General features: G+C 40.8%; 2 protein-coding genes across 2 annotated transcripts; one reads left to right on the top strand and one right to left on the bottom strand.

Annotated features, from left to right (window-relative positions):
- Positions 1–6: 6 nt before the first annotated feature.
- On the top strand, positions 7–4,542 carry LOC311495567 (uncharacterized protein). Its single transcript, XM_084555061.1, has 12 exons — positions 7–238; positions 363–406; positions 1,054–1,117; positions 1,222–1,335; positions 2,580–2,684; positions 2,787–2,830; positions 2,930–3,043; positions 3,139–3,190; positions 3,386–3,457; positions 3,568–3,721; positions 3,813–3,895; positions 3,980–4,542. Exons 1-12 carry the CDS (start codon positions 194–196, stop codon positions 4,130–4,132), a joined length of 1,044 nt encoding a protein of 347 aa, XP_084411187.1. The 5' UTR covers positions 7–193; the 3' UTR covers positions 4,133–4,542.
- A 2,368-nt stretch (positions 4,543–6,910) lies between these two features.
- Positions 6,911–13,668, bottom strand: neto2b (neuropilin (NRP) and tolloid (TLL)-like 2b; the record flags this gene model as incomplete). The annotated part of the gene is made up of 11 exons (XM_084555980.1): positions 6,911–8,723; positions 8,817–8,909; positions 8,987–9,117; positions 9,631–9,744; positions 10,059–10,185; positions 10,404–10,505; positions 10,894–11,021; positions 11,149–11,196; positions 11,388–11,636; positions 12,121–12,276; positions 13,659–13,668. 11 exons carry the CDS (start codon positions 13,666–13,668, stop codon positions 8,274–8,276), a joined length of 1,608 nt encoding a protein of 535 aa, XP_084412106.1. The 3' UTR covers positions 6,911–8,273.
- Positions 13,669–22,249: the final 8,581 nt, after the last annotated feature.

Here is a 22,249-nt window from a genome sequence, read left to right as displayed (position 1 = left end):
ATTTCAAACTGTTATCTTGACCCTAATCCATCCCACACACCTAAATAAGCCCGCACCCAAAAGCAGGTGGAGTCAAAACAGCAGCACGTGACAAGGTGCAAGACTTGTATAGAGGTGTGCTTTGATAAGAAAACACATTTTCACGAAGGACTGTAATTGGGGACAGGTTATTGTACTGCAACGTCTGAATTGAATGACTACCATAATGGAGCGCAGTGATCTACTGACCTCAGATCAGGTAGGCTTTACATTTAATACTGTGCTAGACTTTAATAAATTAAAATAGAAAACTTGTACATGAAACCGTATAACCAATGTATAACCAATTATTGAAACAAGCTTGAATTCTTTTTCTTTTTCAGACTGGTCATATCCGTGATGTATATATATCATTACTCACAATCAGGTAAGCTTCAGGTGTGCTTTCTCATATAGACTAGTATGATATTAAGTCTCTTTTGCAGAGCCTTTTCTATAATACTAGTATCAGTTTCTATCAGTTTTCATGCTGCTGCTGGAACAAACATTGTTTGCCCAACCAGTGGGGTAACCTGTAACATGAGGCAGTCTTGTGTTTTCTTTCTGAATTCCTTGTTACTCAAAGAGACTGTTATGTCTGATATTCATTACTTGGATCTATAATTAACGTCATGTAGTCGCTGCAAGTGATAACTTAAGCGAGTACAGTCTTGTGATCTATCTTTGTGAAAGAGTCACCTACTTTCTCTTTTGTTTTCTTACAAAAAACACAAAACAAAAACAAGAAGAGAGACCATAAAAGCAGGAGTGAGAAAACGTGTCAAAACAACTTACAACCTTAATTTCTATGGCACTAGAGTAGGGTAATCCTGAAACGTGAGGGCCATTTTACAGATTTTATATTGGTTACAGTGGTTGACCTGTGCAATAACCATAACCGGGTTTGGTGTTTATATGGTGCCAAATTACAAACAGTTCCTTATGCATTTTCAGTTCATACATATGCTTGTGCACATGTACAACAATGATAATTTGCTGTTGTGTAATAGCTCACATATTTCTGTTTAACCACAGTGTGATTGGAAGTTTGTCTGTCCTGGTGGTTTCCGTAGTTAGACGGAGGCACCTGAAACAACAGGTAAGTCAGGTTCTGTGCACTGATATATTATGCTAAGTGTTTTATTTGATTGTATAACACAGTTTTACATCAAAGCATCACCCTTCATGCGTGCTTGTTTGCAGGTCCACCTCCTGGTACAGCTTGCTCTCGCAGACCTCCTTGCTTCTCTGGTCCTGATGTTCAGCAGTCTCATCAACAACCCAATCACCTGCCAATATAGTCTGCCGCTGTCACTGGTGAGGAACATTTACTTTCATTCTGTTAGCCGAGCCCTTAGCACCACCAGTAAATCATTTACAAGACTGTTTTCTGGCCGAGGATGTCGCTTATTCATAAGTGAGTCAGGAAAGTTAATATGTAGTGAAAAACAGGAGTAAAGGTAAAAACATCAACTTGGATTTAGTTTACAAAATGTTACAGTAAAACCAGATTAGTGTCCACTCAAATGGTAAATGGCCTTGTTTTTATATAGCACCTTTCTACGTATTGATACTCAAAGCGCTTTACAGTCACAGACACATCTACTCATTCACTCACACACATTCACATTCACTCACACACATTCACACACCAATGCCACGCACTGGGAGCAACTGGGGGTTCAGTGTCTTGCTCAAGGACACTTTGTCACGTGGCACATTTGGGGAATCGAAGCTCTAACCCTTTGGTTCGTGGACAACCCGCTCTACCTACTGAGCCACAGCCACTGTGGGCATGTCTCAGCGTAACCAGAGGCGTGCTGCTCTAGTAGTAAAGCAGGTCAAAACACTGCGTTCCTTGTATTGCATCTATAAAGCTATGATCAGTTTTGCTGTGTCACTTCTTCACTTATATAAACATCTGCTCATTGTTCCCTCACAAGCAAAAGCTGCATGTTTTATACAAGAAAGTTAAGCGTTACGTCTTAAAAGTGTTAACATTTTCTGTGTGAGTTATGTGAGTTTTCACATAGTATCATAGCAATGATAAGCATTTAGGAAAGTTTGACATAAAACAAACATGAAAAGAATGTAATGTGGAAACCAAAACGGTGTTACTCAATCTCTTTCAATTTGGATTGTGGATTTCTTTTCAGGATCAAGATATGGGAAATATTTTCCCTTTTCAAAGATAAAAATACATTTCAGTCTACATTTCTGAAAGGTCTGGATTGTGTTCACGCTAAAATTGAAATCAAAAAAGCGACTGCAAGATATTTTAAAATCGTCTTTTTTTCTTTTCATCCAAAGCAAAAGAATGTAAAATAATTTTCCCCACACAGTTTATCTTCACAAATCTAAGCCAAAATACCAAAAATAAAAGAGTGTCCTCATTTAGATAAAGAAGAAAAGTCTGTTTGTCTGTTGAATTAGCCTTTTCAAACAGAAAACTTGTCAACACTTAGGTACTTTCAAATATCAATACGTAATCACAATTGTTCAGATATATGTGATTATCTTTAGTGATGAATATCTTCACTTCTTTGTGTGTTCTGTTCCAGACATTTTTCTTTATTTCATTTTTGCTGGTGGTCGTTTACGCCTGGAAGTCGAAGCATGCAATCCAAGGATGGAGAGAACGCGAAGCAGACGATGAGGGAGGACAGGTGCGGCATTAGCTGCAGTTGGAGGTTGTGACTCATCCAGAAATGGTCAAAGTTTAGTCGTTAATCTGTTTTTTTTCTTTTCTTTTCTGTCTGAATTTGCAGTGTGGAGGGAGAATCAGAGCTATATCTATATATGCCATTGTGTGGTGAGTTTAATACCGAATTAAGTTATCTAAGTTAGTTTGTGATTATCATTTCATGTGTGCACAATTTAACTCTGTGTCTCTGTTTGCTCACTGTCGCAGGTTTTGCCCATTTGCAATATTCTTTTTATATGCGCTAGGTAATTACATACACACGTCGCATCTGCAACCAAGAAGATCCATAAGTGACGGCAACAATACAACTTACTGCACCAAGTGAGCACAACACAACCTCCTTCAAAGTGCCTTACAGTAGCGAAATAGGTCTGTTCCCATGTGGATTTAACTTTTCTGATTTTTCCTTTTCACAGCTGTTTTTTGTTCTTGGATATCCCGCTGATGCCCCCCTCAGAATTTGCAAAGGTAAATCTGTCTTATAATGAAACACTTTTATGGACTTGCTTTAGTTTGGACTTGTGCTCCATAGATTCATTTTGATGTGTGCTTTATTTTGCTTTATAACAAAATTATATTATTCCGGTTATTTACAGTCAAGGCCAATATATGTATAAGCCAATGTACATTTTTACCAACATGTTTTGTTTTTTTTCCCCTCAGGAGAAATTCCATTACATTTTCATCAGAGCTTTTCTCGTTGTTGTGGTGGTAACAGTGATGCTGTCTTGTTCGGTGAGTCACTCGACAGATTGCGTTAATATGCGGTAGCTGTGCTATATAAAGGGATGGACAGTATATATAAAAATGTGCAGGCACATTCCAATCATTTATTTTTGTTCCAGGTCATTTACTATAAGATTGGTAAATGGTATGAAGAACGTGTGCATGGGGGATATTTTCCAGTGGAGGGAGATGGCCGTTCAAGGAAGAGATTCAAAAGTGCGTCTTCTACAGCAAGGGATATGGTGGTGGTCATCTTAGTATGCTGGGCACCAGGTAAACATATGTACATATACATTTAAAGCTAATGTGAATCATTCACTGTAAATCGACACTAAACTGATATCTTGTGTTTTTTCTTATGCAGCACTTCTACTCATTGTGCTAACTACACTGATCATGCTTGAGAAAATTGAACAAAGGCACTTATATCCCCTTTATTTGATACAGGTAAGCTGATATCAAACAAGAAAGTTAGAAATTCATCCGACGACGACGGAGCTGCGAATAAAATGTTGCTTTTGCTCATTTCAGGCCGCGTGTTTGTCCCTGCAAGGCTTCTTCAACAGTGTGGTTTATGCCTGGAGACGGCCCAACTTCAGGGAGCCTGTTTTTGGGGAGAACACACCACTGCTGCCGAACAACCGCATGGCCTTCTTTGAAGAATCACTGAGGACGTCGTTTTGATTGCCCATGCAGAATGCATTGAGGGACATTGTTGTGCTGCATCACAACATGGACTGACAGCCAGCTTGCACACTTTTGGACTCTATGACAGTTTAGACTGAAACAGAAATCGTTCTCATTTGTGGACTAAAGAAATGATCATATGAAGTACTATTTTTCATTACAGCTGCTAGAATTGAATGGTTTTAAATAGTCCTGGTATCATATCTTTTTCCGTAAGTCACCAAGTGGCCAAAACGTATTTTATTTATATATTTGCTATGAATGTACTGTTTTAAAGACCACTCGTTGGTGGTTATGATTTATATTTTACTGTGTTTTATTTTCCTCAGTAAAGTGCTTTCAAGGAGTTACTTTAACTTGTTATGTAACTGCCCTTTAGTACTAAAAAAATGAAGAAAGACCTGCCAGGCTTGCATTCCTTTCAGTCATTTCAAAAGCATGTGCCTCCTACAGCATAATATAGAGTTTGGCCTTAGGACTCTACACGTGTGTTAGAGTACTGACGAATGCTGAGTTGTTGCAGGCAAGAAAAGGAACACACTGTCTACTTTGTTACGTCTGTGTACAGTCACAACTTTTAACATATCTCATAAAAAATTATACGTATTCATGCAACTGAGGTCATGCACAAGGCATGCATGCTACTACACACATGCACGCACACGCGAAAAACAAAAGCAAGGTCAGCTCACTCTTGTCCTATAGTATACTAAACTCCATAATTTTCTCTGCGTGTTTGCTGCTGACTTGAACTCTCGCTGGCTGAGGTGCTAGCCTGTTACTGCTCATGTAAGTGATCGCCTGACCTGTAGAAAGTAAACATGATATTCAGTTGTGGCTTTGCACAGTTCTTTTTCTGAAGGCCAAACTGCTCCTTCCGTGGGATAAGCCATAAACCATAACTGTACAGGTGCTGCAGAAAGTATGCAGATCCCTTCACTTTTTAAATACTTCATTGTGTTGTATAGTTAAAGTTTGATGAATAAAATTCTAATGTTTACCCATGTAAATTTAAATGTGATAACCAATTGTCACAGAGTGAAAGAATGTGTTCAGAAACGAACAATTATTAAAAATCTAATCTAAACTCTCTCAATGCATTACTTTGCAGCCATTGCAGCCTTAAGACCTGGGCAAGTTTCTACAATGTTGTTACACATGCAAACGTCTGGTCTTTTCACAGATTTAATGTTTGGTGTAAGTCTGGGCTTCAAGTGGACCACTAAAGGACAGTTAGACCCGTGTCCTGAAGCCTCTCTAGCATGCCTTGGTTCTTTGCTTTGTGTCATCGTGATCCTGAGAAATGATGCAATGTGTCAGTCTCATGTTTCAGCACTCAGGAGAAAGTTTTCTTCAAGAATTTTTCGTTTACATTAATCTTCCATTCTGCTAGCTTGATGCTGCCACCACCATGCTTCACTGTGGCTGCAGCAATGACATTAACCAAGCATTAATGAGCAGTGCCTGATGTTTCATCAGAGATACTCGAAGCTCGGTTGACGTTTGGCTTCTGTCTACCCATTCAGCTAAAGAAATTAGGCTCATCTTTATGAGATACGTTTGCAGGGTGGTGTTTAGAGAGTTGTCCTGGCTGGTTTCCCATCTCTGAAGAGGATTTCTTAATATATATTAGAGTGACTGCTGGGTTCCTCCCTGACAAAGGGCCTCAAACTAATTTTGGTCCGCTGTAGTGTTGTAGCTCTAAACATCTTCCGTTTCAGAATAATTGAAGTAACAATACTCCTGGGAATCCTCAAAGCTTTAGATATGGTTTATTTCCTTTCCTTATCACCTTTTCTCCACAAGTTCACAATGTGGAAGGTCTAACAGCATGGTGGAACAGGTACTTTATATGAACCAACACCTACAAGTTTCTGTGGCATGATATTAAAGCAAAAGCGCTGATAAAAAAACAAACAAATAGTGATTGCGCTATTAAATCTGTCAAGAACAACACAGAGGTCGATTTTACATGTCTGTCAGAAAGCTACTATTCATTATTTTTAATATAAATCTCACAGAGGAAAGAATGTTGATCAGTTAACACTGATCTAAACTGTTGAGCCATGAGATAAAAGGCCATGCAGCTGGCTTCACCTGTAGACTTTTTAATTTCCTCAAAGCCATCCCTTATCTCATGTCCCTGATAACCTTCCTTATCATGGACATCATGATAAAAGCAATGACGTGTACCAGTTTAATAAATTTAAACTGGTGTGAACTGCTCCCATGCACTAGCACCAAGAATGGATGAGCATGTGTTTGCCTGTGCATATGCATAGTTGCTCCATTAATTATCTGCCCAGTGAATTTTCTGAATATGATAAATGTACCGCACAGATTTGCTGAGTCAGCAGAAAGGCTTCCTAAATGTGTTCTGTGCCAGATTCAAGGTTATGCAAGTAACACTGTGCCTGTGCAGGGAATATCATTGTTCTTCTTCCGTGTTCTCAGATTTTCACATGAGCATATCATGGCTGGGATATAACATGTTAAAAATTATGTGCTTTTATACATTGTGCATGTTATAAACATACCAGAGAATTTTGCAATCTTAACTTTGTTTCAAGGTTTGTTGAGTTCTCTCTACTGAGTACATTCAAATCTGCAAACGGGTGAGGGTGAAGAGTGAAGTGCTTGGATTTCCTTCATGATTGTGGGCTTAGAGAAACGTCTTTGGAGTTCACCAGTCATTGAGTCGAGCACAGGATAGAAAGCATGTCTTTTAAAGTTCTCCAGTTGATGTAGTAAGTATGTAATCACATAGCTGCCTATTCATCTTAGGCCGACTTATCTCAGTCCTTTCCAAACTTAGATTACACTTTACAGTGATACTGTGATTAAAGGGGAATTACCGTTTTTTACAACCTGGACCTTATTTCTGGATATATTTAGATCCGCGTATATCCATATAGTAGGAGTGACTGGGGCACCGAAACACAGACTCCAAACAACGCATTATCTGCTGCGAAACTCGTTATGATACGCTAGTGCTATTCCCTGTTCAGTCTGGAGTTACCTGTTATCATTATCCTGGGTCTGTAGATTGACCTACTAACTTCTGACCTGGATGATGCCATCTCTTAGTGCCACACGCACCCGCAACAGTTGGCTTGTTTACCTGTAAGTTGCTACTGCTAGTTTTTTGCAACATAGCTGAATATTTTTCAGATTCTGAGGTTGTGGACGACGACTTTGTTTATGATGGACGTCCTTACCGTTTGAGCCAGAGTATACGGATGAGGAGCTCGTTAAAAGGAGGATGCGGAGGCAGAGAGAGGAACAGCTGGCCAAAGAACAACCAACCGCTGCTTGTCCGCGAATAGACAACAGGTAACTCCGGACTCAACGGGGAATAGCACTAGCGTATCATAACAAAATATTGGTGAAATGGACGAGTTTCGCGGAAGATAATGCGTTATTTAGAGGCTGCGTTTCGGTGCCCCAGTCACTCCCACTATATGGATATACGCGGATCTAAATATCTTCCGAATGACTCCAAATGACACCAAAGTTATATGGGTGAGTAAACGATTGTATTTTATACCAGAAATAAGGTCCAGGTTATAAAAAACGGTAGTTCGCCTTTAAGGTTGTTATGCAACATAAGTTTTGTAAGCAAAATTCCAACTGGCATACCTGTGTGACACACCTGTCAAAAAGATTCCAGAGCACATGCTTTAAACCGACTCTAAACCAAAGGCAAGATGACATTTTCCCTAAACCAACGATGCAGAAATTTGTTTTTAATACATTTATTTACATTTTTTTGACCAGCGGTAATTTTTCCACTGGTAGCTCAAAATGTAATTACAATTCCTCTTGAACCATTTTTCAGAACACAAACACAACCTTGACAAAATCTCTCTGCTTTACAGTGAATAACAAGAGAAAATACACAATACACACCGTAATTATATGTCATTATTTTAAGAGTTTTATCGGAAATATGATAACAACTCCCTGTGGGCTGTTTCAATTTATAAGATGATTTGGCAGAGCCTTGAGCATCTTGAGTTTGTTTTCCTGGAACACTGCACTTTAACGGACCATTTCTGAGAAGGAGGTAAGTAGAAAAAAGAAAAAGTGGCAAATGATGGTTAATGTTCAGTATTCTTTGTTTTTTTGTCTCTTCTTTTCAGAAGTCCATGGACAAGGACCTTTGCTGAGCCATTTCAAAGTTTCCTCTTCGGCTTCCTGCTCTACGCACATACACATCATACCTTCCATCCTCCTCCTCTTCTTCATCCTCTTCCATGACTCTGTCCTGCCGCCCGAGCCCTCTGTCCCCCATACCTTGATGGCCCTGCATTCTGCCCGGTTTCATACTGGGCCAGCTCTTCTTCCGCAGACTGCTGTTCAAGTCCCTAAAGGGAGGTAAGGCGCTCTGGAAGTCCCCTCTGAACGGGGGAAGCTCCAAGGATCCTCTCTCCAGGACATGTGCACCTTGACCTGCTTTTATGGAGTTGACAGAGGCATGGGAGCCACAGTGGTGTTCATGAATGCAGCGTGATCCCGATGACGATCTCCTTAGCGCTTGTAGCGATTGGAGCTCCTCTGATAACTCCCCAAGGTCCCCAGACATCTCCTAAAAGAGATAATGTCCTTACATTTGGAACTTTGAAGTAATATAAGCATGTATATATAACAATCAATGATGATAATGAATAACCAAATTAACCTTGTCTCTGAGAGTGAAGAGCTCATAGTGTGGAGGGTCAAACACTTCCTGGAAGTCAGCCCGATGGAACATACTGTTCTTACGAATCAGTACCTTTAAAATATCAATAAATGGCTTTGTAAATCAACAACTGTGGCAAGATATTCAATCATTTGCTGCATCTTTATTACCTTTTTACGAGGCTGTTTGACTTGCACCAGAATGGAGACAATGAGGAGCAACAGCACCACTCCCGTAGACACACAGATTATTGTCCCGTGAGTCTTCGTGATCTGGTGAAAAATACTTTTACTCTTTTTCTCTGCATGGAGGAGATAAACAGAGAGACAAAGAGAGTTAAGTATGAGGGACACTGAGAGTGCATCAGTCATTTACTTGTTGCCGCCCCCATCAGGACAGACTGCATCTTCGCTTGCCAAGATCAATTCCGGGCCCTCACTAAAAGCTAAGCCACTGATAAACAGCCATCCCAGAATGTGAGGTGCTTAGGTTCCACTTATCAACCAAAAAGCCCTGAAGGTCTTTTAGTTGGAAATCCCATCAAACATGATGAGATCGTGATTTCCCTGCCAAGAAGGGAAAGTTTGTTCCGTCACACATAATACATTAAAGACCTGGTGAGGCCTGTTTGAGTGTCTCGGTGCAAAGGCTTTGTAGAATTATATCCACAGAAACTCTAGGACACTGAATGTGACGCAACAGAGGCAGACATGACATGAATCGTATTATATAGCACAACAGAACTCACTGTAATACAGCACAGCACAGCGCGGCACAGAGGATCAAAGAAAGCTCTCTGGCAGAACTGGAGTACCTTTGCAGTTGCTTTCATCCCAAGGAAAGACACAGTTTTGTATGCCGTTGCAAACCAGAGAAGTGTTGATGCACATGTTACTGTGGCAAAAGAATGCGCTGCTTGCGCAGGGTGCTAAAACACAAGCACAGGTGCATCACAGGTATGTCAGATATGCAGAGAAGCTGAAAAAGCATCCAAAAACTGCAAGAAATACAAGACATTTTGTTCATTTGTTGTACACATTGGCCAAGACTGCATAACTAGAATAATTGATATGTTCTATAATCAAACTACTGTACTCTTACAATGCTGCAGTGATGAAAAGCAGCCACTGGAGTGTGCAGTTAAAAATATATCACACATTCAAGACGTGCTTGCCCTGCCACAGCTGCAGAAACTAAACGTTATGGACGTGAAAATGTCAAAAATCTGAAGGAGAAACTCACGGTCAGCGAAGGAAGTGAACAGCATCCGGAAACGGCTGAGGCGGCTTGTCTCATCCGCCCACATCCTCACAACTCCCACACCGGTGTCCAGCATGACGTCATTAGCTACTGTACTACAAAACTTGGCCTGCAAGAAACCACACACCGTTTGCTTTGATAGTTGTGGATGTGCAGTCTCACTGAGGCCCAGGTCTGTAGAACAGTTGCTTTATATTTCTGATTTAAATATGACATTTTAAAGGAGTCAGTACTGAAAGGTGAGTAATGCTCTTGAGCAACAACATAAAGTACATAATGTGAGATTAACTTTACAGTCTAGGCATACACATATCACAATCATATTACCTTTAGGTCCTCAATGGCGTTACTGCCGTCATAAACGGCCACAAAGTTCTTCTTACATTCATTTGAGTTTTCCATCTGGTATTCCAAGAATCGCAGGTAGATCTAAAAGAAGTGACAAGTAAACTCAGTGTTGAGTCATCTTTGCGTCGATGCACACCCAGGATGAAGCCGTGAATGATTCAAACTAAAAGACGTGATAAAATTTTGAATGAGCACACGCTCTGTCTTTAGGGTTGTGAGGAGGATATGAAAAATATGCATCGCAACAGATGTGGAGGGGGCGAGGCGACTGCAGACTGGAGTCTCATCTTTCAAACCACTGCACTGTTTGTCATTTTGTTTGCACTGGATCACATCCCCTCTCCTTAAATTCATTTTGCTGAAAAGTGATTATTTCCTATTTTTCCTAAATAAGTCTGTCTTATATAAGCATCCACTTATCCTTAACTGAACTACCTTAACTACTGATAAAATATTCACTATCACACACCCTATTACTCGCTGGGGCCCGTATAGTCCAGATGCAGTCCACTGCCTGGTCGGGCTTCACTTTGTACTCTTCCTCCACCTGACTGGAACGGATCATGCCGTCAGCCCCAGACAGCTCAAACTGACAATCTGAAACACAAAAGGTAAGAACAAGGAAGGAGAGAAAGTAGAAATGCACAAGAGAGGAAAAAAAAAAAGATTAGGCGCTGGTGGAAACTGCAGTTGCTTTATTTGGATAGACACGTGGATGCATTACCTGGGATGGGGTTTAACAGTCCTCCCACGTGCAGATGAAATTCAGGGTCTGTTGGGGGACAGAATCACAGACATAGAAAGTGACATATGTCAGCATCCTCTGAGAGAGCAAATATATTTGATTGGCTAGTAACGGTCCGATTGAAGCAGACTGGATGAACACTGAGTGAGTGTCAGGATGGTGCAGTAAGAATATTACCGGACAGGGATCAATGAACCATCCCCCTGCACTTTAATCACCTGCAGTGAAGCTGTACTGGACCAGGAAGCCGGCCCCCTCCAGCTCCTCATCACTGTAGAATCGGATCCACATGAAGCGTCCACTAGAGAGGACGAGTCCAGGACTGGCCGTGCCGCAGAAGCGATTGATGAGCGGCGAGAAACTGAAGGGACCGTCCCGCACCTCGAGGTTGTCAAAACGACACTCGAATGACGCCTCGATGTGGAACCCGTCTGCAAACACCAGCTCTATCCTCTGGCGTGGCAGGGCTGTGAAAAGACTGGTGCTGTGTCACTTGTGCTGCCACAGGGGAATGATACAGCCAGAGAATGGAAAAATATTTGCTCCTTTGAAATATTCCTCAGTTTTGCATATTTGTTGTTGAGGGAGCCAGTGATGCACGAAATATCAAAGTCTGACTCAGTGTTCAGCTTGCAAGATAATGAAGTAAAGAGACAAAAACATTATACCCTGCCAGCTTCTTTGACTGTAAAAAGGACAAAGGGACAAAATTATGATTGCACATAATAAGCAAGGATTTAGCTTTATTACCGTGGCAGGTATCCTAAATCTATAACTGAAGAAAGAGGCGATGACTGCAGCAGTTTAAATTCCTGATCAAACAAATGGAACAATGTTTGTGGAGGTGTCAGATTCCCTTTAATTGATATCAGGACTGAGAATATGACACAACTCAACATTAAAATCTGCAACATTTGAAAAGATCAGGCTCAGGTGCCTGTTGTTTGTTACCTTCGAGTATGTACAGGCAGTCCTTGTTAGGAGGGTACGTATTCGGGTAGTTTGGGGAACTGAAGGTGCCTCCATCTGTGTTTCGTACCCAGTTTCCACAGTGACGAGGGTTCTGTGGTCTTTGAGAAATAACTCCTTTCGATGCAGCCCCTCCATCTGCATGTGACACAATACAAGAGGCACGTGACATTGGTCAACAGCTAAATAATTTGCACATAGACAACTGACACTTGGGGGAAAAAAATCATATAAATCATTTATACAAAGACGTTCTATCAGAGGAGTGCAGGAGATAGAGGAAATAGAGGAGATGAAATCTTACCTTTAATCTTTGCTGCCACGGCAAATCCCTCCTTAATGAACAGGAGAAATATCCAGACTGTACAAGAAGACAGCAGTAAGTGATCTCGCAGTGAAGAGGGGTACAATCAAGGAATAAAGGAAAAGGGAGTGAGAGCGCAAGCGAGAGAGCTTAGCCGGATTTGTGCCTGTGCTTGTTGTCAGGCCACCGGTGTGGAGTTCAAAGCCTGACAGAGAGAGAACAAGGACACGTTGCTTCTACCATCTGCCTGCTCAACTCTTAACCCCACTTTTTTTTTTCTTTCCTCCAAGTAACACGGTTATTCATGAACTGTTCACAATCTGCCGTCCGCTAAGACGCTGTGCCATGACTTGTAATGGTACGTTTAAAAAGTCATGTATCATGAGATCAGATCTTCGGCCACATTTGTAGCTATTATATAAAATGTGACCTAAATAGACTATGTAGCCTGAGGACACCAGTCTGCCTTGAGTTTTCACCAATGTGGCACGTCAGCGTGTTGACTGTGACCCTCCAATGGCAAATGGCAAAGCACAAATCAGCAGCTATAATGTACAGTAGGCTGAGGCAGCTGTTAATGGAAGGAAACGACTCATTTAAAACTTTTGACACCATTTTCTAGTCTTTATTGATGAGATACCTGGCCTAGGCTACAATTTAATGTGCTGTTGAGGATTTATCTGCTTTTTAAGTGTTCACACAGTCATTTCTATTCTTTATTAGTCTACATTGCACTGCTATGTTACAATTAACAAAATATGTCTAAAGCCTTTAGAAATACTGAATCTGAATGACTTATTTTAGTGAACAGGTGGATAAATAAGGACATTAAGGTATATTGTTCATTTGTAATGGCTGAATCTGACAGCCATGACAGAATAAAGCTGTTTAATATAAATTTCCACTGACACCAGCACATCCAGTGTGTGTGGAAGCAGCAGCAGAAGCCCAAATCCTCCCTCTATCCAGGCACAGAGCCCCCCACATGCTGATGCAAATGGGGAAAACATTTGCGGCTTATGAAAGAAAATCTGGATCTGAAAATATGGCTGCATGGAGCTGTCACTTCAGCACCATGAACTGCTGCAGCAGAGAAACTTTGAAAATAAAGAGTCTAGTTTGTCTAATATAAGATTGAAACCCACGCCTCTCACACCTCTCACACCTCTTACTTCATGCAGATATGGATGGATGGATGTGGATGGTCCTCACTCACCTGAATACATCCTCACAGCTGGACTCTTTTCGACTTCAAACTTGACCAACTGTTTGTCCCTGACATCCCCGTCTAAATCAGCGCTTTGGATTAGATCATGTCACTGACTGACAAAATCCAACTTTTCATCCTAATCTCGTTGGTCAAGATGAGAAACGTTTCTGGAGTAAAAAAAAAAGGAGCAGATGAAGTCATCATCATCCTCAGTGTAGAATCATAAATGTTTCCCAGGGTGCAGGCGCTGTTCCTGCGGAGCTCAGTGTGCGCCAGACTCTCCAATAAACCGATGATCCGTCCGCGGCTGCTCGCGGTTTTAAGATTGAGCTCAGTTGGCGCTCGACGGGGGTGACGAGCTGATTGCGCATGCGCATCGTCACAAAGCGAGTGATACGATAATCGAGCCGTAGCCTGTTTGGTGTAGTGATGAATTAAATGGGAAATTCCCATTTAAAAAAAATAATTCAATTAGCTGATACATGGGCAATTTTCCAGATGGAGAACGAACACACACACTCCTCAGTGCCAAAAAAGCTCACTGGTTATAACTATAACTCTGCCAGTGCATTGCATCCCTGTGCATCTCTGATGCAGGGAGCATTCCCTGTGGTCTCTTTTCATTTTTCTCCAAGGACACTCCTCACCTAGAGCCTGAAAAACCTTGCTGGAGCTGGAGGAAGATGAAACTGGAAGCCGAGAGTTGGCGGGATGGAGATTTTCCTTTGATGTGATGCCTTGTAAGAGCAGAACCTGCCGCCGTGTCCACTGGCAGATTTGTGCCTTTCTAGATGATTGTAATTGCTTTAAATCAGCAGCTTTGCTCTCAAGAGGGGTGTACAATGTAACCAGCCTGCTGGCAGTCACAGACACTCTGGCTTTGACAAATGCCTGGGTGAAAAAAGAGCTCTCACTTGGCTGCTCATATGCATGTACACTACAAATTGTACCAGCGGAACATCAGAGTACATTAAGTTGAGTGATGGTGTTGAGTTGCTTATAAAGTTTGTAGGTGGAAAACTTCCTTCAAAAGTTCTGTTAAAAGCTAAAAACTATTGCTTTAAAGGGGAACTACTGCTTTTTACAACCTAGACCTTATTTCTGGCTAACCTATATAACTTTGGTGTCATTTGCACTCGTTCAGGAGATAATTAGATCAGTGTATATTCATATAGCAGGAGTGACTGGGGCACCGAGATGCAGCCTCTAAATAGCGCATTATCTGCCACGAAACTTGTTCATTTCACCAATATTTTGTTATCGTACGCTAGTGCTATTCCCTGTTGAGTCCAAAGTTACCTGTTATCATCATCCGGGGTCTGTAGATTGACCTACTAACTTCTGTGAGCGCCACACGCGCCAGCGACGGTCGGCTTGTTATCATCATCCGGGGTCTGTAGGTCAGTCTACGTACTGTTTGTTTTGGCGTCTATGAATGTAGTTCAAAATAAAAACAATAAAAATGTGAACTATGAACTTGAACTAGTTTCCTTTTATCTGTGAACTTTGAACTGGCTCTCATTTAATGCGACTTGCGCAACACTGCATCTGTGATTAAAGCGGAATTACCGTTTTTTACAACCTGGACTTTATTTCTCGTATAAACTATGATCGTTTACTCACCCATATAACTTTGGTGTCATTTGGAGTCGTTCAGAAGATATTTAGATCCGTGTATATCCATATAGTGGGAGTGACTGGGGCACTGAAACACAGACTCTAAATAACGCATTATCTGCCGTGAAACTCACTAATTTCACCAATACTTTGCTATGATACGCTAGTTCTATTCCCCATTCAGTCTGGTGTTACCTGTTATCATTATCCTTCGTCTGTAGATTGACCTACTAACTTCTGACCTGGATGATATCATCTCTGAGCACCAAGGATATACACTGATTTAATTATCTCCTAGACAGCTGGGATAGGCTCCAGCAGACCCTGCGACCCTTCACAGGAACAAGTGATTACAGAAGATGAATGAATGAATAATTATCTCCTGAACCAGTGCAAATGACACAAAAGTTATATGGGTGAGTAAACGATGGTATTTTATGCTAGAAATAAGGTCCAGGTTGTAAAAAAACAGTAATTCCCCTTTAAGTAAAAGTATTATACTATATATTATAAGTGAGAATTTATCATTAGGTCACACAATGTTTTACATTTCATCTTATCCTCGAATAAATATGACTAATGCATAAATATTTACGCAAAATCTTTAATTCATAGCTGATGGAGATGAAGCAAATTTTTGCAACTTTAATCACTATTCATTTTGTTATAAGTGAATCGTGTGCAAAATCCTTTTTTCTGTTTCATTTCAATGCGTGTAATTAATGTTGAGAATGTATGACTTGTGTGATGCATTCTGATGATGGTGAACTTATTTAACCCTCTGCTCATCCAAATCTCTGTTCATCACATAAAAAGTCACACATCACAAGTTTGACGGAAGAAAAACAGAAGCAGCCAAACTTCACAAACAACCCACAAATCACAAAGCAACGCATCCCGAAGCCCGGGGGCCACGTTTTCAAAGTCTCCACGGCCATCATTATTCAGTAAGGTGGGACCAAGATTTCTTCTGCAGTAACAACCTCGGGGTAAATTAATTCAGCAGGAGACGAGCACGCTCACTCACACAATATATGCACGATCCTAAAGTTGCGTCATCTGGGCCTGTGTATTAAAAATGACAGTATTCCCCAGGGATTGATTATGAACTGAGAGTGTTGTCTCAGAGACGCATGAATCATTTATTTTCAGGAGGGTGTTTGGTTTTGAGGGAGGGCTGCACTCCATCCTGAGCTGTGTGACATATGAACTGCAGCTAGGGAGTGGCCGGCCGTCAGAGAACCTCTGTCAGTCGTGACCAGTTCTGCCCACTGTATCCTGCTACTCTATGTTCGTCGTTCATAGAGCAACACGTATGCAGACTAATCCACACAGACCATTACCACGCATCAGGGGTATTCAAATCTGCATCTGTTGCCATGGTAACCAGGCTGGTGTCTCGCCGGCTTCCTCTGAGGTAATCAGCGACTTAGAAAGCAGAAGTTTTCACAGAGGCGGGGATCAAAGTGGAAGAAAAGGTGCACTGCTTTCTGTTGTTGTACCTAAAGCCAGCAGAAGTTTTCATTGAATCCCCTGCGAGTGACGTTGAGAAAGCTTTGGTGACATTGAGATATCCTTGAGATCTCTTTGTTTTTCACGCTGCGGTGCTGTCATTTCTCACATTTTTCTGACTTTCTGCTCTCTACTATAAATCAGTCTTCTGGCGTCTGCTGATAAAGCTTTCCCATGACGTGAACACAAAGAAACTGAGCTTGGTAAGTATAACATCTTATATCTATTTGCAAAACAATCACATTTTAATCTCATCTCGATCAAACGCTCTGAAGAAGCACCAATGCACCAGTATGTGGAGAGGTTGCTGCCAACTTTTGTTTCCAAGGTCGACGACCATCTTGTGACAATTCAGCGTTCTGCTGGGAAACTTCTGGACCTGGCATTCATTCGTGTGGATGTTACTTAGACATGTAGCATCCACCTAGACCAGACTAGGCACCCATAGCAATGACACTCTTCATGGCAACAGCCATCCCCAGCAGGATGCAGCCTGACACAGACACACAAACAAAAACAGTTTAGGAACAACTAAAAAAAACATGAAAAACAGCACAAGGTGTTGACCTGGCCTCCAAATTCACTAGATCCCAAACTGATCAAGTATCTGTGGGATGCACTGGAACAAGCCTGATCCACAGAGGCACCTCTCCTCAACCCATAGGACCCAAAGGCCCCCACTAACAATGCCAGACCTTCCAAGGGAAACCTACACAATAATAGGCAAGTGGTCATAATGTTAGACCTGATCGGTGTACAAGTAGTCACAGATTCATGACTCACATGTGATAAAACGACTCATCTGCAATGTGAAGATAATCAGAGGTATTTTTGTAACACCACAACCTTTCAGGCAAACAGGCCGCACAAAGACTCAAAGGAAAGCAGAGAAGGAAATAATGAATCCTAAACTCTTCATTTGCAGGATTGTAATTAGCATTTTGATTAGAGTCTTAACCAGGCAAGTGATTGCTCTTATTAGCTTGTGCTTAAGGGCGAAATTTACATCTTCAATTTGGCGCAGTCCACGGCTGAGTGAGCCCGGTGACACTGCTTGGTGGAATCAGCTTTCCCTCCGTTTATACTTTCTCTTTGTTCCTTAGTGCGAGAGTTGTCTGCGCTTCCTGTGTGCACGCCTTGTACTGAAAATATTTTTTGTTAATCTGAAAAAAAAAACAATTCGATTTCAAGGAAAAGGACTGTGCCTTTTACTCGACGAGCTTGTCGCAGCACAACACAAGCGGTGAATTTAGAAAAAAAAAGGAAACACTTCAGAGGGAAAAGTCATTAAGATAGCACCACGACCCCGTGATTGGCAGGAAATCCTAGTGGATTTGGCCTATTACTGTTGATGAGAAAGCACAGCAGACTACAAGTCCCGACTTTAATAGGGTGGAACAGATTACTGCGTCCCAGTGACTACTCATTTTTCATCCCCCTTTTTTTTTTTTGTCCTCACACACATTTCAGCTCTGCAAATTTTACCGCCTTCATGCTCCGAATGGCACAACTGTAGATTATGTTACAACTAATCACCATCATGCTTGGCCTGCTGTGTTAAACTCAGCTGAGGAGTCCAAGGCAGGTCATCAACTATAGCAGAAAAAGTCTTTTCATCAATTTTTCTCCACCCCTTAAAGGCTGTTTGTCAAAACATCATCGACACCAAAACTTAATTTGAGATTGAATCATCCACGTGGATGATTCCTTACATAATAGTAAGATTAAGATTCAAAGCCACACTGCCTCAGGAGACCAAGCTGTTGAGAGTAAACACAACCACGCTATTCCTAGACAGACATAGACATATGTGTTGTCACGCAGCCGGAAGAGCTGATGCTGAACTTCATTCTTATCTCACTTCCATATGACAATAGATTGACCTCAATGTCAGAAGAAAAAACAACAACAACAATGCTATAAGCCTTCAAAGCAAGTAGAAGTAAAATCCATTTTAAGACAAGTTTGTCTGGTTAGATTACTAGCTCCCCATTTCTCTTTAATCCTAATCTTGTGTCTTTACGTTTCCGTATTCCTTCTTCTCTTATCTGGTTATGCTCATGTCCAGCTCCCATCGGGTGCTGCATCTCTCTGTATTAACACACATGCGGTTCGTCATGAATCACATGAAAACACCCGTGTCCAGCCTTTTCACAAGCGCTAAAATGTCATGCAACAGTCATTCAGAAACTTGTGAATCAAGAGTCTGAGGCAACACAAAGAGTGTGGGCTGCAAAACTCCACATTGTGCTTTAACACCGTTCAACTGGGAATGACTGCAGCAATCAATGCCAAGTGGGAGCTAAAAAGCAAAAGCGATTTCCTCTTTTCCTTTGTTTTATGCTTGATGTTTCCCTCGTCTGTCCTTTGTGTGTTGCTACATAAGAAAGATCTTAAAGAACAGTTTCTGGATATCATACTAAGCTGACGTTTCATCTCTGCCAACACACAACATCATTCAGTGGAATTCCTTCGTTAAATTTTATAAATTCAACTCTTCCGAAATCTTGCTCTCTGGTGCCATATGGCCAATCACAAGTAAGGTTTCAAAGGCAGATGGCCAATGGAAATGACCTTTACTCAAAGCAGGGTTAAGCCCAGGAAGGCAAATATAAGATTTGTCTGCTTCCGACCCATTAGGACCCTCAGGGTAAGGATAAGATGAGAAGACTCTGGAAAACGAGCGTAGATACAGATTAAATTAGATTATCTGAGTTCCCCTGATCATTTATGTCCAGTATTAAAATTTTGTGGCGTTAAACAATATCTAGACTCCTATAAGACTCCTAGAAAATCCTGACATTAGCATCAAGCAATAAAAAAAAAAGAAAAAAAGAAAGCACAGATGCTCTCACAGCAGTACGTTCAGAAGACAGCGTGGCCATGTTTGACCCATAAATTCAGCTTGCAAGAAAACCAGCGGCAAGATTTAGTCCATTAGCGAAAAGAAATCTTCTTAGCACCGCCTGATCTGTGGATGTGGCAGGAAGCCTGAAGGAGGATGAGACAAACGCTGCTTCAGGTTCTACAAAGAGTTTTTTTTTATGTTTGTATTATTATTATTTCTTTTATCATGAATTTAATTTAACCATGACAATGAGTTGTAAATAATAGACATTAGTAGCAAGCAAACAGAGAGTAGAGTTATTGTTGCATTTACAAAGCTGTCATGGACCTTCTTGTGGCAAGCGTTTCACTGGAAACCCACTTCGTTTTTGTCTAGTATCTGCCTGGTGATGTTTTTACTTTGAAAATGAAACACGCCATGCGATGAACAGCTATATTAAGTCCCCCTGTTGAGTGCCATCTGCCGTAAATAGTAATAACGCGGTGGGAGATTTTGAGGATTTCTTTTCATTTGCCAGAGCGTGTCTCTGATTATTGGTGGTTCCTAAAATTCGCTGACCTTGACAGCTTTGGGGGAAATCACATTGTGCATACATCTGGCCGCTAACATGCTTTTGGCCTTGAGATTTTCCACCCTTTTTCTGCACTTTTTTAATTTACTCAAATATACAAAGCTGGTCTGTGCAATCAAGGCCTAAGCACTTGTAGGAAGGGGCTTTAGAGACATAATTAAACGGCTGGAGCGAGAGAGACGACAGCTTTGGGTACAAAGTATCAGAAAGTGAGTCTGATAGAGGGTTGTTTGAACATCAGTGGCTGAAAGAGCAGTAAAGGGACCTCAGAGACGAGAAAAGAGAGGAGAAATAAATGTGTCATCCAACTAGATTATTGACTGTCAACTAGTGGGAAGAAAGTGGATAGGGCCAGAGGCCATGAGTCCTTCACTGTATGTCCACAAATAACTATAATTATCTGTCTGTACCTTGACAGTGGATGGGAAAACAAACAGAAAGTGGTGTTGATGGTGATTGAACGGACTGCTGTGTTGAATTTTTGAGGTATCATCGCTGTTTTCCGGCATGAAACTGAACATGTCAATAAAAATATGGGAAGATGAAGTGAAAAAGGGGTTAGGAGTGGAAAACGGCAGATGAGCTGAAAGTCCCAAGTGACAAAGAGAGAGAGAGACAGAGAGAGAGATGGGAATTTGGAAGATCAGACTTGCGACACAGTTTTAATTACACAGCACACTACTTGCAGCCATGATTAATTCCAACAGAGTACAGTGTGTGAGTGTGCTTGTGTGTATGTGTGGGGAATTGAATGAATATAGAGAGAGACAGTATTATATACAGCCATGACCACATAATGTATGATCTATACCAGCATAATGTCCTTTTAAGTATTCACCGTAATAAATTGAGAAAAAACTTGTTAGTAGTAACGTGGCTACATCCATTTACCTGCTATCTGACTAATATCGCTGATTAAACTGTGATTTTAATAATAGTCATAATCCACTTACTAAAATAAGCATAAACGATTTGAATAAAGACACTTCTTAGCAGCAGAATACATTCACTCAGCTACTAGAAGTATTTGGACACCACTGAGGTCCTCTACGGGAAAGGACAGTTCAGGATGTTCTTTCTGAGGAAACTCAGCTCCTTTAATCTGTGCACTCAGCCAGTGTTCTACTAGTCTGTAATGGCCAACGTCATATATATATGACAAGTCCTAAATATATATATATAGTACTCTGTTATATTCTGCTGCTATCTATCTATCTATCTATCTATCCATCTATCTATCAGTGTATATAATTCACTCACAGACATACTGTTCATAGACACTGTTGTTTTTTTCACAGCTTTTGCAGAATTTACTGTATATACTGCACGTATTCATAATTAGTGCATACATAGTGCATTGTTTACAGATATACGATTGCACATGTACATAAAGATCTGTATGTGAATAAACCCAACGTACGCAAACATATCTTTTTATCAATAGTTTTGTTTTCTTAGCACATGCATCCTGTATATGCAGATCACAGCATTGTCTTATTGTCTCGTCTTTTGTGATGCTGTCATGTTGCCCTGAATTTCCCCTGTGGGCGTCAATAAAGGTACACATTATCTTATTTCCATTTTATGCTATCAGCCTATTTCTACACCACTGCTTCAAAGGTGGAAATATCAGCACTCTAAATCCACGACTGTAGCTTAGCTGTTTGTAGATTTACTTACATACATTTTTTTAAAGAAACTAAAACTAAGTATAATAATATTTTAATTTGTTCATTGCATTACATCTATTTGTCGGGGACTTTTGGGAGCATTGGTGTATTCTGTTTGATAAAGTCACATAGACACAAAGAATTAAATATAAATAAAGAGACAGAAAGAAAGAAAGAAAGAAAGAAAGCACAGTTGTTGACAAACCTTGAAATACTGCACCAGCACTCACTATTACCTTAAAAAATCAATTTTTATAAAAAATAATAATGTAAAGAAAGCTCAAAAAATGTTCAGTATTCGCCTTAAATTAAAATGCCAACATTAAAGAGCTCTAATGCCATCTAATGGAAAGTTATGTTGAGGGTGCTGTTCAATACT

Source organism: Chelon labrosus, assembly GCF_963514085.1.
Source record: "Chelon labrosus genome assembly, chromosome: 11".
In the NCBI taxonomy this organism is placed as follows: domain Eukaryota; kingdom Metazoa; phylum Chordata; class Actinopteri; order Mugiliformes; family Mugilidae; genus Chelon; species Chelon labrosus.
Note: the sequence above shows the minus strand (reverse complement) of the source record. Positions and strands in the feature narration are given on the sequence as shown.

Excerpts from the sequence above, each read along its gene's own strand:
- LOC311495567 (XM_084555061.1), top strand. The coding sequence starts at position 194 with ATGACTACCATAATGGAGCGCAGTGATCTACTGACCTCAGATCAG. Across the intron at positions 239-362 it reads ATCTACTGACCTCAGATCAG|ACTGGTCATATCCGTGATGT; the intron begins GTAGGCTTTACA and ends TTTCTTTTTCAG. Across the intron at positions 2,831-2,929 it reads TCTATATATGCCATTGTGTG|GTTTTGCCCATTTGCAATAT; the intron begins GTGAGTTTAATA and ends TCACTGTCGCAG.